The 15,573-nt window shown below is 37.5% G+C and overlaps 1 protein-coding gene across 1 annotated transcript; it reads left to right on the top strand.

Moving 5' to 3' along the window:
* The first annotated feature begins 523 nt into the window (after positions 1 to 523).
* On the top strand, positions 524 to 15,282 carry LOC123758459 (zinc finger protein 300). Its single transcript, XM_045742892.2, has 2 exons — positions 524 to 852; positions 2,662 to 15,282. Exon 2 carries the CDS (start codon positions 4,192 to 4,194, stop codon positions 5,158 to 5,160), a length of 969 nt encoding a protein of 322 aa, XP_045598848.1. The 5' UTR covers positions 524 to 852; positions 2,662 to 4,191; the 3' UTR covers positions 5,161 to 15,282.
* Positions 15,283 to 15,573: the final 291 nt, after the last annotated feature.

Here is a 15,573-nt window from a genome sequence, read left to right as displayed (position 1 = left end):
TGACTAGCTGTCATGCACTCATTCATGCATGACAGCTAGACATCAATGAACATTTCATCCATTGCTAAGTTTCAGAGAGAGACGAACATGATTTCCTTCACAGGTTTAGATGTTAGCATCAATTTCAAACTAAAGTTATCACCGTATATAGTGCCCTTCAACATCGAATACATAATAGAGGAAGGAGATTATACTGACTAGATATCTGTAGTTCACAAAACAATTAAGCAACACTTGATAAGCAACACTTAAGCAACACCTAAATAAACATTTATTTATTTATTATTTATTTGAGCTAAAGCAGTTTAAATCAGCCTGACAACCCATCATAGAAAACGTAAATGTTGCAAGAGGGAGTGAGAGGCGATCAGCTGACGCCATCAACACAACACCCGCCGCTGCCATCACCAAGAGCTCACATTCACGTAATCATCCTCAACATAAAGGCGTCCACCAACATCAGTACTGGTGCAGTCATCGGGAGGACAAACCCTTCATGCAAACTGCACCTACTATCAACAAGAAGACATTCACGGACCATCAAGAAGGGGCGCATCTGATCCCTCGATGCCCCTCAACCACTCACTAACAACAACCATCAAGAAGACGCGCACGTTACCAGTTATCAAGGGGAAAACCTTCACGTATCATAAAGAAGAAAATCACATTAAAGTTTTAAATCTCCAGTCGTCGTCGCTCCTGAATCAACAACATTAAGAAATGAGACTTAAATGTCAGGCTGATTTAAGATGACCGTGAAGCTCAACACGCCTCGGCATCACGCCCTAGTCATCAGCTGAATATAATCTTCACGCTAACTGCACACATCTTAAAGAATAAGAGCAGTCATAGGTAAATTCTTTAAAAACAATTTGTTTATTAATATATGATGTCATATAATGCTTAATTTAGACACAAGTACATACATAGGATACAAGACCAGTGGAGGATTCCTAGGTAAGACAAGTACAATGCCTTAAGCCATTAATAGGCAGTGTTCTGAGCATAATGTAGAACAAAAATGGTGAAAAATATAGCTCAATGGGGTAACTTAAAAGCTTAATAATGCAGCTTTGTGCTGCTATCCAGTGCTTTATGGCACTGACACTGCAAAAAAAAAATTAGTTGTTTCTTCTCATCCATTGGCACATCCCTTGCAAATGTGATACCAGCCTGGTCAAGGCTGGTATCCTCGATAAAAAAATTTGATTTTTTTTTTAAATGGCGGATGATCGCTAGAGGCCTCAGGCATCCATTTTGTACACACATCACTGAGTGCCAGTCTTGATTCATATGCTATACCAACGAGTGCCCTGAGGCACTTTGCGCTCCACCCATCTAGCGCCTCAAGGCACTATGTGTACTGCAGTGGTTACTTAATCAATATATCAGAGACCTTGTGGGGTTTGGTGTTCCATGTACGAAGATACATGGGAGATTTTACATAAGTACAGTACATGGTAGTTTAAGTAGCGAATGCATACCAACAAATAACAGTGGGTGGGTGGGGGGGGGGATAGTGAGTTGCTCTGTCGATCAGTCAGAGATCAGAGCTCGGTGATTATTAAAACACATGTATCCTCATTAGGACTAATTACAGTATGTCTATTGTAAAGTGTTTAAAATGAAGTTTATATTCCTATCTTTCTTGAGGCATATAAAATATTTATGGATATTTACATATTTACATGAAATAAATATTGTTCTGAGAGAGAGAAAGAGTTGCTTCAACAATCGATCTGTGCGGAGGCAGAGCTCGGTGACTATAAAATATACCTATCTTTGCTTTAATTTCAAATATGCCCATGGTCAGGTATTTAAAATGAAGCTTATATTTCTGTCTTTCTTGTGACATATAAAACTTACATTTATGATGAATCTGCGTGAAATAAGCATTGTTCTGAGATGAATATTGTGGATTACGAGCTTGACTAGCGATGAATACTGCCACTTTTTTCAACTACATATATCTTCAGTTTTACTTAAAATATTTTTATGATAGAGGTTTTACATATAGATCCTGTTTCTGTCTTTCTTCTGACATATAAATAAATTTAATTTAATAAGTTATCATGTTGTTTTCAACAATATTCTTTGGGTATTCGTCTATTCCAAAATAGTTGACCATTTTGGGGAGACAACACATGGGTTGACCCATCTATCAGTTGGGTCAAATTCCTATAGTGTATCGACCATATGTTCCACTCTCAGCCCTGACATATATATATATATATATACTACTCTCAGCTCTGACATATATACTACTTTCAGTCTTGATACACATACAGTACCACTTTCAGCCCTGACATATATACCATTATTGACATCGAGTTGAAATTTATGTATGGAAAAGGGTGTAGTGCTCAGAAGTTTAATAGATAGAAATTATTTCTTAGTAAAGCTGATAGTGTATCTGGAATGGGTATAGCAATATAATATGAGAGTGATATAGAATGAGTGACAGGAGTGTGGAAGTGATATGTAGAGTGGGTGAAGCACAATATATTTAAGTGATATGGAGATGTGGGTTAGGGTCTGTGGACTTGACAGTAAAATGCCTGAGAAAACATGAACATCCATGCGACAGAACTTTACAGAACCTCAGAGAATATTTCATATTAATTTAATTACTGTTAATATCTAACTTTTTCCCCTTTGCAGTGCATCCTTACAGCAGATGAATTCCAGTTGCAGTGACAACAAACAGTGCCATAAATAAGTTCTATATGTACAAAATCTGAGCAGTTTGGGGTACTATATGAATGCAATATGCATGTGTATAATACATAAAGTATTTCATGTACAGTTTTAACATCTAGCCAACTGAAGGTCACCCAAATATCATCACTAATGTGACTTTTGTTTAGATTTGTTGAATTTCTGTGGAGACTTTTGTATTTGCCCTTTGTCCAATCTATATGAATATTCCTAGTTTGATTTTTTTTTTTATTAAATTTGTCATTTGAAATTGTACAGAAATAATAACAACAAATAATTGTGTTTGCTCTATTTTGTGCACAATTTCACCAAATGTAGCACTCGGCACTATCAAGGAATGTTTTGTAATGCCAGCAGTTAGGGCATCATCACTCATTTGTCTTCTTATTTTGGTCACTGTGTTCTTTTATCTTGCCTTTAGTTACATTCCTGCTTCAATGTTTTACAGATACAGTTTATTTTTTAATAACAAATTACTGTATATTGGTTTTCTTTAAAATCTCCTTGATTTTTAACTTTATTATATTTTGTATTTATCATTACTGTATTATTATATTTAGTATATTATCATTTTATAAAGTTTCAGGTTTGACAAAGTGTTTTCTAAATAATCAAACTGTGTATGACATGAATCATAATTGTAGCACTTTCACTAGAAAAATCAATTAATTCCACTGATTTTATAATTAAATTGCATATCAGTGTAGTACATTGCAGTAATAAATTATTTCAACAAATAATTGAGGACATAGGTATTTTTAAGAGTAATGCCTGACTTGAACTGAAGTCCAGGATGTATGAAGCCAACTGCAGGTAAAAAGGATTTAAATGGTAGAATTGAATGCTACTTCCAGGGTGTAAAAGAAATAACTGGTATGCCATTTTAAACATTGCATAATCCATAATAATCCACCCCATAACATTTGTAAATATATAGATTTTTTTTATTTCTCCCAATTATATATACCACATGCATCAATTTAAAAAAACATACAGTTCAGGAATAGCTGTATATGATACATAATATGTATATGTATATATGTATATATATACATATACATATACATATACATATATATGTATATGACCATAATCAGCTGTATATAAGCTCATAGTAGCTGTAATTTGTGTTCACATTTATATGATATTGCTCTTTTTAATTAAGCTATAGAGACCATTTAACAAAAACTGTATCTTTGTTTAATGTTCTTAATTTATTTGCACAAAAGCATTATCTAGTAGAATGAATGCATCCTGTAGTGGAGGAAAACCATTATAGAACTTTGAGTGTATATTAAATAAAATTCAATTCAATATTTCATTTCTCAAGCTTGTTATTAAAGGAAAAATGCTTCTTTGCAAAGCAAACACAAAGCAATAGGAACATATCTCCAAGTTTATATAGTTGGTATTATACTGCCTTCCCATCCTCCCCACACAAATAAAAATAATCTTAAATCTATCTTCGTGGCAATGGCTCAAGGAATCGCTGCCTCTACAACAGCTCGGTCACTACTTGGAGACCATATCCATCGTCACACAAAAAAATCTGCAGTTGTAATGCAAGTTCCCACAAAAGAGAAAACATACAAGTGTTCTTTTTGTGTGAAAGCTTTTTCACGAAAAAATCACCTTGTAAATCATTTAAGGACTCACACAGGAGAGAAACCATATCAGTGTTCAGTGTGTCAAAAATACTTCTCACAACAATACAATCTAGTAACACACTTGAGAATTCATACAGGAGAGAAACCTTATCCATGTTCAATATGTCTGAAAAATTTTTCAAAAAAAAATGATCTAATAAGACACACAAGAATTCATACAGGAGAGCAACCATATCAGTGTTCAGAGTGCTTAAAATATTTTTCACAGCAAAGTGTTCTAGCAAGGCATATGAGAACTCATACACGTGAGAATCTGCATCATTGTTCAGTATGTCCAAAAGAATTTATACAAAAATCTCATCTAATAATTCACATGAGAAATCATACAGGAGAGCAACCATATCAGTGTTCAGAGTGCTTAAAATGTTTTTCACGACAAAATGGTCTAGTAAGACACATGAAAACCCACACACGAGAGAAAGTATATCAGTGTTCAGAATGTCTTAAGGACTTTACACAAAAATCTCATCTAATAGGGCACATGAGAATTCATACTGGAGAAAAGCCATTTAAGTGTTCAATATGTCCCAAAACCTTTACACAAAAGTCTCATTTAGTTGTACACACAAGAATACATACAGGGGAGAAACCACATCACTGTTCAATATGTCTCAAAGACTTTTCCAAAAAATCTCATTTAGCAACACACACAAAAATTCATACAAGAGAACAAACGTATCAGTGTTCAAAATGCTTTAAGTATTTTTCTCAACAAAGTCATCTAGTAAAACACATGGCAATTCATTTTAAAGAAAAGGCATTTGAATGTTCTTAGTGATAGTGATACAACTTGTACTGTATATGGTTTATGAGCCGCCACAATGCATGGTTACAGTAAACACATGAACAACAAGGTGATGGATCAACTATACCTTCTAAATTAGTTTATCAGTAAATACAAATACAATATTACTGTGCCACAGCAGGGACAATACATGCAGTCTCTGAAAAGTCATTACCTGGTACTGTGGAGCCTCGATTAACGAATTTATTCCGTTCCAGCACCGAGCTCGTCATGTGAAACGCTCATCTTGCAAAACAAATTTCCCCATTTAAAGTAATGGAAATAAAATTAATTCGTTTCACCCCCCCCCGAAAAACATCAATATGACATTTTATAATGTAATTATAATACTGTACATTTAATTATTATAAATGTTGTGTTTTACTGTTTTCAATTGTACTTAAAAAGCACAATTGAATTTGTCCGAGAATTTGCGAGAACCGCACCACGTGGTTTGCTTGTTAATCGAGACAATTTGTCCGCGAGTGGCTCGCTTGTTATTTGAAATGCTCGTAGATGGGGCTGCTCGTCACTCGAGGTTCCTCTGTACATGTAATAATTTCTTATACATTGATAAAATATTTATATATATGAAAATCTTTTTCCAGCAATTATAGCATGATAATTGTGTCCTGAGACTATATGGTCTCAGGACAAAGTAAAATATATATATATATATATATATATATATTTTTTTTTTTTTTTTTTTTACCTTGTATCAGGACACCTTGGGATCAAGATGGCCTGAATATATAATTTGAATAACTGGGCACCGTTTACTAAATATTTATATAAAAGCTATTTAAAAACAAGTTTAGAACTCTTTGCTTTACTATAGGTTTTAAAATATTTTGCAGGTGTTATAATATATATAATTTATTTTTGTAATGGATTTTTTATGAATTTAAGGTTTCTATGGTGGAGTTACTTGAAACAGAGTAAATTATGAAATTGTTAAGATCTAAATTACAATGTGCCTGTTCAGAAGATTGCTTAATTATGTGTGGTATGCAAGAGCATTGAGACGAATATATGGAGGTTTTCTGATCACATGATTTTATGTATGATGAGATTAAGTGGTGAAAGTATGATTGTACTGTATCTCGTATGGATCCAAGAAGTAAAATAATACAAATTTATAAGTTGAATGAAAGAGAATTGGTAGATGGATACAAAATAAGAATTGATTGGAATCTTTAAGAAAGAGACTATGAACAGATTCGAGATGTATATAAGAAATGTTTGGTTAAGAATGCCAGTAAAGAGTACAGTTGCATAAACTCTCAGAATAATAAGGAAAAATGGGATAAAGAGGTGGCAAGACCAGCTGATTATAAAACTAACTTCGTAATAAGGAAAAAATGATAGGCAAGGAAATGGGAATATGAGGAGAGTACTGTACAATGTTTGTGAAAAAAAGATTAGTAAAGCAGAAAAAATTTAATGAATGAGATAGGGGTAAACAATTATTCACAAAACAGGAAGCTCTTTTTAAATTAAGAAAGTGAAGCAGAGAGTCTGTTGGACAAATAAATGAAAATGTTAAAGATACAATATACATGTGAGAATGTTAAATAGAAAAGTAGATGAGAAGTAGGTGGTTATCTTAAGGTGATTTTGGGGCTTAGCATCCCCACGGCCCAGTCCTCGACCAGGCCGTGGTCGGCTTGGTCATTACACATCCTCAGGAAGCAGCCCGTAGCAGCTGTCTAACTCCAAGGTACCTATTTACTGCTAGGGGAACAGGAGGCATCAGGGTGAAAGAAACTGCCCATTTCTTTCCACCTCTTTCGATCGAACCCGGAACCTTAGGACTACGAATCCCGAGCGCCATCAGGCCCCCTCAGATGGAGAGAATATTTTAAAAATCTCATGAGGTAATGAAGAAAGTGCTAATGTGAAAAAAAATTATGGGAGGAGTGCAATATTTATGACAACTTTTGTATGGAAGATGTGAGGACATTAGTGGAGCAGAAATGTAAGAAAGCAGCAGATGTTAGTGAGGTACATATACAAAATTTGTAAATATTGTATTTTAGAAAAAAAGGAATGTGAGGCATTTACCAAAAGGTATGGAACAGTGATAATGCTTGAGAGGATTAGAAAATAGCTGGTTATAGTGAGTGTAAGATCTTTCAAGGCATTCCTTAACTAAGAATAGGCAAGATGTATGGTAGGATAGGGTTTTGATAGATAGGTTTGTAATAGATGTACAAGAAATGACTGAGAAATTGGTCAGTCATGAAAAAGGTGGATTAAGTGGTGCATATGATAGTGATTGGATAAACACATGAAATTGGAGAAATTGATCAGTGATGAACAGGGTGGATCCTGTGGTAGTAAAGAGTGTGTTGATCAGATATTTGGATTAAGACAGCTTATAGAAAAGGCATATGAAAAAGAATGAAGGTATGCATGGTATTTAATGAATTGAATACAAGCTTATGAGTGTTAATAGAAGACTCTTGAGTGATTAGCATGTACAGAGTTGCCAGTGCTGCTTGATGACTCTCCTTTTCTCCAACAACAACTTCAACTTGTGATTGATGCCATGTCATCTTGGGCCACTGATCATGTATTCAAGTTCTCTCCAACTAAGACTTGTGCTGTGACTTTTACTCGGAACCCCCTCCCTTTTCAGCTCCTTGCCATGGTGAGGGTGCTTGGTGGACGGCTGCCGGAATTTGATGTACCATGGGGCAGCTTGTCCTCTGTCCTTTTGAAGCCTTATGCTCCTGCTGCTGTCTTCTCTAATGTTGCTGTATGCTTTTTCCTTTTCCTTATGTCTCATTTTTCCTTTCTACCTCTTTCTGATTATTCCTTCCTGCCGACATTTTGCCATTCTTTAATATTCTTTCCAATATCTTCTGTTTTGACCCTGGGTGTTTGGGGAGGGAGGCACACTTTCACCCGTAGAACTGTGGTACTTGACGTTGTTAAGAAGGGGACGTTTTTCTTGTCAAATTTTGCCTTCATTGCTGAACCCAATGCAAAAGGACTGACAGTTCTTGAGGTGACAGTTGCAGGGTGTACATCCACAATCCACTTCTGTGGGGGGGGGGGGCGTCTTGTTGGGTGTCCTATCCTCTACTTGTGGCTCCACGGTGGGTATGGGGGGCTTATTCGTGGATGAAATTCTATTCCCGTTCATTTCTCTGTCGATATCTGACCCTCATTCAACTTCTCAGACTCATGTGGTGGATGACCAGGCCCCAGAGTTAGACTGTGATGGAAGGTCGGGCTCTGTAACCCATGCTACATTTGGCCTAGACCAAGCTACTTTTCTGACTCTCTGCTCCCCTCCCACCTCTGTGGCAGGGTTGAGCCCCAAGCCTCCAGTGGTGACCACCTAGTTATCTGGCATGGCTCCTCTCTTTGTAACAACCAAGTCTTGTATATTGCATATGACACCACCTGATACCATATTCTGTCCCAACTCCATTCTTTTGGCCTTTGTGGTAATCTCCTCCTCTTCCTCTCTAGTCGTTTCTTTAGAGCGAGGCTTGGTACCACTCTCTCTGCCTCTTTTTGGGAATATGAAGGTGTACCCCAAGGTAGTTTTCTGAGCCCTACTCTTTTTCCTGGTTGCCCTTAGTGGTCTTCTTTCCTCCCATCCCTTTGGCATTTTCTCGGCTCTCTATGCTGATAATCTTGCCCTCTGCTGTCAAGGTGATGACTCGCCTTTCCTCCAACTTGCGATTGATGCCATTTCATCTTGATCCACCAATCATGGCTTCAAGTTCTCTACAACCAAGACCTGGGCTATGACTTATACTCGGAAGCAGGTCGTTCTTCGTCCCCCTTTGTCGCTCTATGGTAGTCCTCTTTTGTATAAAGATTCTGCTAAACTTTTGGGGTTAATCTTTGATTCTTGTACCTCTGAGTTCAATGCTCTAAGGCCCTTAACTTACTTACGGTCATGTCCCATACTTCCTGGGGAGCTGATAGGTGCACGCTCCTCTCTTTACATTCCTCTCTCATGCTATCTAAACTCGGTTATGGCTGTCCTGCTTATTTGCCTGCCTCTCCCTCAACACTTTGTCGTCTTGGTGTTCTTCACCACACTGGGTTACACCTCAGCTAGGTGTAGGCTACTCCGTTGCATTTTCTGACTATACCTATATGTATCACCTGCCTCCGGAGACTAGCATCTTCATGGCAGAACTTTATGCAATTTTGTATGCTATTCATCAACTGCTTTCTTGCTGTCAGTCTTTTTGTTGCAGTTGATTCTCTCAATGCCCTCATGGCTCTGGTTCCTACCAGAGTCACAGTTCATCCTGTGGTAGTCAAAATTTTTCATTGACTTTCTTATCTCCAGCAGATTTAAGACAGTCCAGTTTTGCTGGGTTCCCAGCCATATTGGTGTTTCTTTAATTTAAATGAGCATGTGGATGCTGCCATTAAGGAGGCTATTCACACTTGTCCCATTTCCTTATTTCGACTTCTACCCAGTTATTCATTCCTCAATCTGCATCCATTGGCAGGATCATTGGTCTTGTTACTGGTAACAAACTGCGTGCTCTTAAAGGTAGTGTGTCCCCATGGCCTTCCTCCTACCACCATAACTGGTGGTGGGAACGACTCTGATGAGGTTGTCTTGGCCATACACGTTTAACTCGGGGGCACTTAATGGAGCCCCGTCGTGCCCCTTATTGTCCCTCTTACGGCCGTGCATCCATGTTGAATGTCCTGACTTCCAGGATGTGCATGTGTCTTGCTTCCCAACTGTTTCTTGTGATCACCTGTTCCACGATAGAATCCATGGTGAATCGGATACCTTTGATATCGTTCACCTTATGCGCTTTTATTCTCGTATTGGCATCCTTAGTTATACTTAGCACCTTTTGAATATCATGCAAAATCTTATAAAGATTTTGCTAAATTTTTGTGATTAATCATTGACTCCTGCTTGTCTTGATCACCTCATGTCTTACCTCAGAGTTGAATGCTTAAGGCCCTTACCTTAGTTAAAGTTGTATCCCATACTTCCTGGGGAGGGGGGGGGGGGCTAACAGATGCACAATCCTCCATCTATACTTCACTCTTGTGCTGTCTAAACTCGATTATAGCTGTCCCACCTACTTGTCTCCTTCAACTCTTCGTCGTCTTGATGCACCATGCTGGGTTATGCCTCAACTCTGCTGCCTTTTGTTCATCCTCTACCCCGAGTCTTAACACTAGAGTCCTGTCTCTACAGGATCATTGCACTCATTACTGTTTTTGCTACCCTGGGCAGTCTCTGCAACATCCTCACTCTCGCTCATATTGTGCCTTGACTGTTACTCTTCATGTGGGGTCCCCTTCCCTTTCATCACCTTTCTTTTTCTGTACAAATGTCTCACTTGCAAGATTCCCTCTCAGTTCATGTTAGCAATATGTATCCTCATGTCTTTCCATCTTTGCCCCCAGGGAGGGGTCCCATTTGCAAAGTTTTGCAAGACCTTAACCCACATGGTAATGGTTTCTACCCCTCCTACGGTTATGAAACCTCTTTTCCCTTAAACGCTTCTTCACACTCGCGCTCCATTGCCCTCTGCACAGATGGGTCCAAGTCTGCCGGCAGTGTAAGCTACTCTGTTGTTTTACCCTGACCAAACTTGCATGTGCCGCCTGCCTCCCGACATTAGCATCTTTACAGCTGAACTTTATGTAGTCTTGTATGCACTTTGTCAACCGCTTTCCCAATGTCAGTGTTCCTTTGTCAATGTGGTTGACTCCCACAGTGCCTTCATAGACCTGGAGTCTTTTAACCTTATGCATCCTGTCCACACTTGCCCTATTTCCTTGTAAATATAGAAAATGCATTCATTGCTCAAAATTCTACCCTGTCATTCATTCTTCAATCCAAGGCCACTGGCAGGGTCACTGGTCTGAGGTTACAGGTAACAAACTGTGCACTCTCAAAGGTAACACAGCTCCTTGGCTTCCTCCTACCACCGTAATAGACACTGGGGAAACGACTTTGGCTAGGTTAGGTATTGGCCATACACACTTAATTCATGAACATTTAGTGGATCGCCGCCCACCCCCTCACTGTCCGAACTATATTGTCCCACTTACTGTCGTGCACCTCATTGTGGCATGTCCCAGTTTTCAGGATGATCGTATGTCTTGCTTTCCTTATGTCCCTTGACAAAATCCTTGGTGAATCTGATACCTTTGATATCACTCGTCTTGTGTTTCCATTATCAGTGATATTTAGTGCCTTTTGAATATCCATCAACACTGATGGTGCAACAGTCTTCTTGGCTTGGTGCCTTTTGATAATTTTTTGAAAATTACTTCCTTACAATAATTACAAAATCCATTATTTTATATCAGTGTAGTAATTCTTCAGGATTGTGTGATGTAGTCCTAATTATTCAATATACATATTGTAATAATAATATATAATATATAGTATATTGAGGGTTCATGAGGGAAGTGAAAGTAAGAATGCTAGAGAGGTGTTTAAACCTAGTACAGTGGTACCTCGGCTTATGAGTGCCCCTGGTTAAGAGTTTTTCGGGTTACGAGCAGGATTTGCTTGGAAAATTTGTATCTGGATATGAGGGTGTTGATACGCGCACGGGCCAATTAGCGCATGGTGGCACGGCGATCGCTGCTCAGTTTACCAGTGTCTCGCGCCCAGTGACTATCCCACCTCGATTCTTCACCAGGATTTAGTGTTTTGTTGGATACAGTATTTGGCCATTTCAACATAAAAAGTTGTTATATATCTCGCAATGGGTACCAAGAAAGTCAGTGGTAAGGTTCAACCTAAGAAAATAGTTGAGTAGAGGATGTCCCTTCCTCATTAAGAAAATGTGTGAAGTATGGGAAGAACTGCAAAGTTTTGTTGAAAAACACCCAGATAAAGCTGTAGCAGGCCGTTGCATTGACCTTTTAAATGACAATGTGATATCTTACTACAGACAAGTGTTAAAATGTAAGGAAAAACAAGTGTCTTTAGACAGATTCTTAGCAAGACGAGCAAGCAGTGAGCCACAAGCAGGTCCTAGTGGTATGCAGGCAAAATGTGCCAGTGTGTGCACACCAGAGTCCTCACTGCCTGATGTTATAATGGAAGGAGACTCCTCTTCCAAGTAAGTAATCCTCTCCTCCACCCTCACCATCTTCCATACACCAACAACAGTCATCAGCAAGAGTAAGTAATAACTTGAACATAGTTTTGTAGTGTAGATTTGGGTGAATTAGGTATAAAATTTAGTTTGAAGCGAGGTTTTTGGGTAGTCAGGAACGGATCAATTCATTTCCTATTATTTCTTATGGGAAAATTAGCTTCGGTTTACGAGTTTTCGGGTTATGAGCCGTCTCCAGGAACAGATTAAACTCTTAAACCGAGGTACCCCCGTACAGTATACTGTATAGACCTAAAATGAGTAGTTGGAGCATGTCAAATTCGACATATGCAGATCATATAGCTCCAGTAACAGCGAGAGTGAATGAGCTTTTTAGATTAGCTTAACATTTTATGGAGATATGTTAGTATAGACTTAGACATGATTGTGGAATAAAGTAATGGTAGAAATCATGAAGAAAATTGTCTGAAATAAATGTAAATGGTAAAATGCTGGAAGCGGTTGATCCCTTTAAATGTCAGTGTGATTGCTCATAGAACTTTTTTTTTATTCAAAGGTGGGAGTAGGCGAGTCATGGAAGGAAAGTGGCTGTTACAACAAAATTCCTGGTTAGGAAAAAATTAAATAGAAATAGATACAATCAGATGGCTGCATTAAGTTGTAGTATCAACACTTAACTATGGTCCTGAGATGTTAGTGTTATATGAATGGAAAATCAAGGGTCAGAGCAGCAGAAGTAGATAATCTGAGGAGCGTGTATGTGGTGTTAGAAGGCCTAGTCAGAGAGCAGGCTGTAGGGGACATTGATCCTCTGAACCACCTCAAGGTAACCTCAAGGGTAAGATAATAAAAAGGTAGAGAATCAAAATGACATGGAGTGATGTGGAAGTCAATAAACTGCAATATTGGAAAGTGTATTCCGAGGTGGTTAGAGAATATCGAGTAAATGACTGATGGTTGATCGAATTGTGTGTATTCAAGTACTGTAAATATGAATAATGAGGAAGGTCATACATGGTGAGAGAGTGAGGAATTAGGGAGTGTGGACAGCACAGGTGTGGTAAGGAACAATGTTGGGTAGTAGTAGTTCGTAAGGAGAGATTAAATTTATTTATATGTAATGTACAGTAGATGAAAAATCACAAGCAGCACTATACACCTGGTCTTAAGAAAAGCTGGACTGCTGCTGTGGATGATTATTCGAGTGTGATAGTACTCGTTTATTTGTAATATTATACAGTATATTGTCAATTATATAATGAACTAACATGATATTTTTAATTTTTTTATTATTTAATATCTATATATTTTTATTATGCTCCTATTTTTCTTTCTTAGAATGGTGGTTTTCTATCCCATGAAAGAGGAAATAGAGACAATAATGCATGTATGTGCCCACTCCTCACCTAATGACAGATGATCCATTAAAAAAAATGGGCAAAATGACTATAGAATTTATTTCCCTGTTTGCTTCCATTACCTTTGCTCCTGCATGTATGTGCGGACACCCACACACCATTCAGACATACTGGCTGGAGCAATGAAATGGTGACTGCTGAAGTTTTACCTAACTTCACAGTTATGTAAAGGTGCATATCTAGTAGTGTCCCATGTTTTTGTAGTACTTTACTAAATTTAATTTCAAGGCATACACCTACTACTGGCAGGGTATATTCAGCTGTTAGCTCCAGAATCTTGATAGTTGAGAACACAATGCTTAAATTTACTGTACTTATTAGATGGAAGGAAAAGGCAAGCTACCTTTCTTAGATATAACAGTCTCAGAAAGGACAGGTGGCTTCCACACATCAGTCTGCACTAAGGAAACTTAACATGGGAAAGTACAGACCCTTTAAAGCTAAAAGTGAGTGCTCTAAATGGTACAAGTAAATTGTTGATAGCTATATAGACTGCTCTTTCATACAGCTCCAGTTGTTAACAGGTTGATGAAGAACTCTATTGAGTAGAGAGAATTGACAAATACTGCTGTGTGAAAAGTACATTAAGTCTAAAGCCATGTGTGAATTTTTTATAACTGGAAGAATTGACTAATATTGTGATGACGGTGTGTGTAATGCAGATGAATTAAAAGTGATTGAAGAGAACAAGCTTAGTGGAAATATGAGTTTTCATTCATCTGTAATAAGCAAATGATACCTACAAGGAAATTTTTAGCTATTAAAATTACTATTAAATAGTAAGGAACATGTTTGGTGTCAGTGTACCAAAGAATCATCAGAAGGGCAAGGACTTGGCAGTCTTGGCTGAATTCAAAGATTCTCTGCAGGCTGGGTGGGACCAGCCACTCTGGCAAATGGCAGCTGTGTTTCCTGAGGATACGAGGATAATTTGGGTTGTTATATACATAGTAAAGGGCAAACTATTCTTAGCTAGGGGAAATAAAAAATATATATAGAACATCCAGTCCAGTACTGTACTTTAATAAGTATTAAATTTTACAAGACTTGAGTAAATAGTAAAACTGAATCATTAAATACAAGCGGTGTTTGGAACACTATTCTGGTAATTTATTGGCCAAGAGTGTGAATGTTGATTTCAGACTCCTCCAACTCGTGATATTACATGACCATTTTTTTTTAAGGATTTGTTGAGTTAATGTTAAATGTGACTAATTAGAAAATGATATTCATCTATTATGGGTACAGATTGTGACAAACTAGGCATGTCTATAAACTTATGAAAGAACTTTCATAGTATGTTATCATAACACTCAAAATAAAGTAATTTTCCAAAGTGATTGAAGGTGAGGAAATTAATTACATTTCAATATACTGTATATTTAAATATAATTCAAGATGGCATAAGGACAGTTTAATTGTTGTAGTGCTCAAACATGGAATTTTGCAACTCTGACCAAGAGGCAGGTGCCTAGGTAGTATTTATCACTGGAGGGGGAGGTATTGTTCTTTCTGTGCTAAGTCTGTAATACTGTATTAACAAACATGTATACTGTATATTTTGATTGTAGAGTATTCTTTATTTTCTCAAATTAAACTTGCTAAAAAGTTCTAACTTTTCCATAATACCTCTTCTTAAATATAATTGGTGGGTTTCAAAATATTTTTACCCGACTTTCTGGCAAATACTGTAATCATGTTATGAACTGACCCAGTATCAAAGACAAGACTAGTTGAGAGTACTATATATGAGCTTATCTCTTAAAGTATTAATTAAATTGGAATTAGGTTAAATTTACACTACATCGAGTTCCTTATTCAAGTAAATAATTATCAAAAAGAAGGCACCAAACCGGGAAGGCAATGTAGTACCATCAAATGTGCGGGATAACCAGAGGGCG

The sequence above is a fragment of the Procambarus clarkii genome, chromosome 11 (genome assembly GCF_040958095.1).
Source record: "Procambarus clarkii isolate CNS0578487 chromosome 11, FALCON_Pclarkii_2.0, whole genome shotgun sequence".
NCBI lineage: Eukaryota > Metazoa > Arthropoda > Malacostraca > Decapoda > Cambaridae > Procambarus > Procambarus clarkii.
The sequence above is the reverse complement of the archived record's forward strand: the minus strand, read 5'-3'. Positions and strand labels throughout refer to the sequence as shown.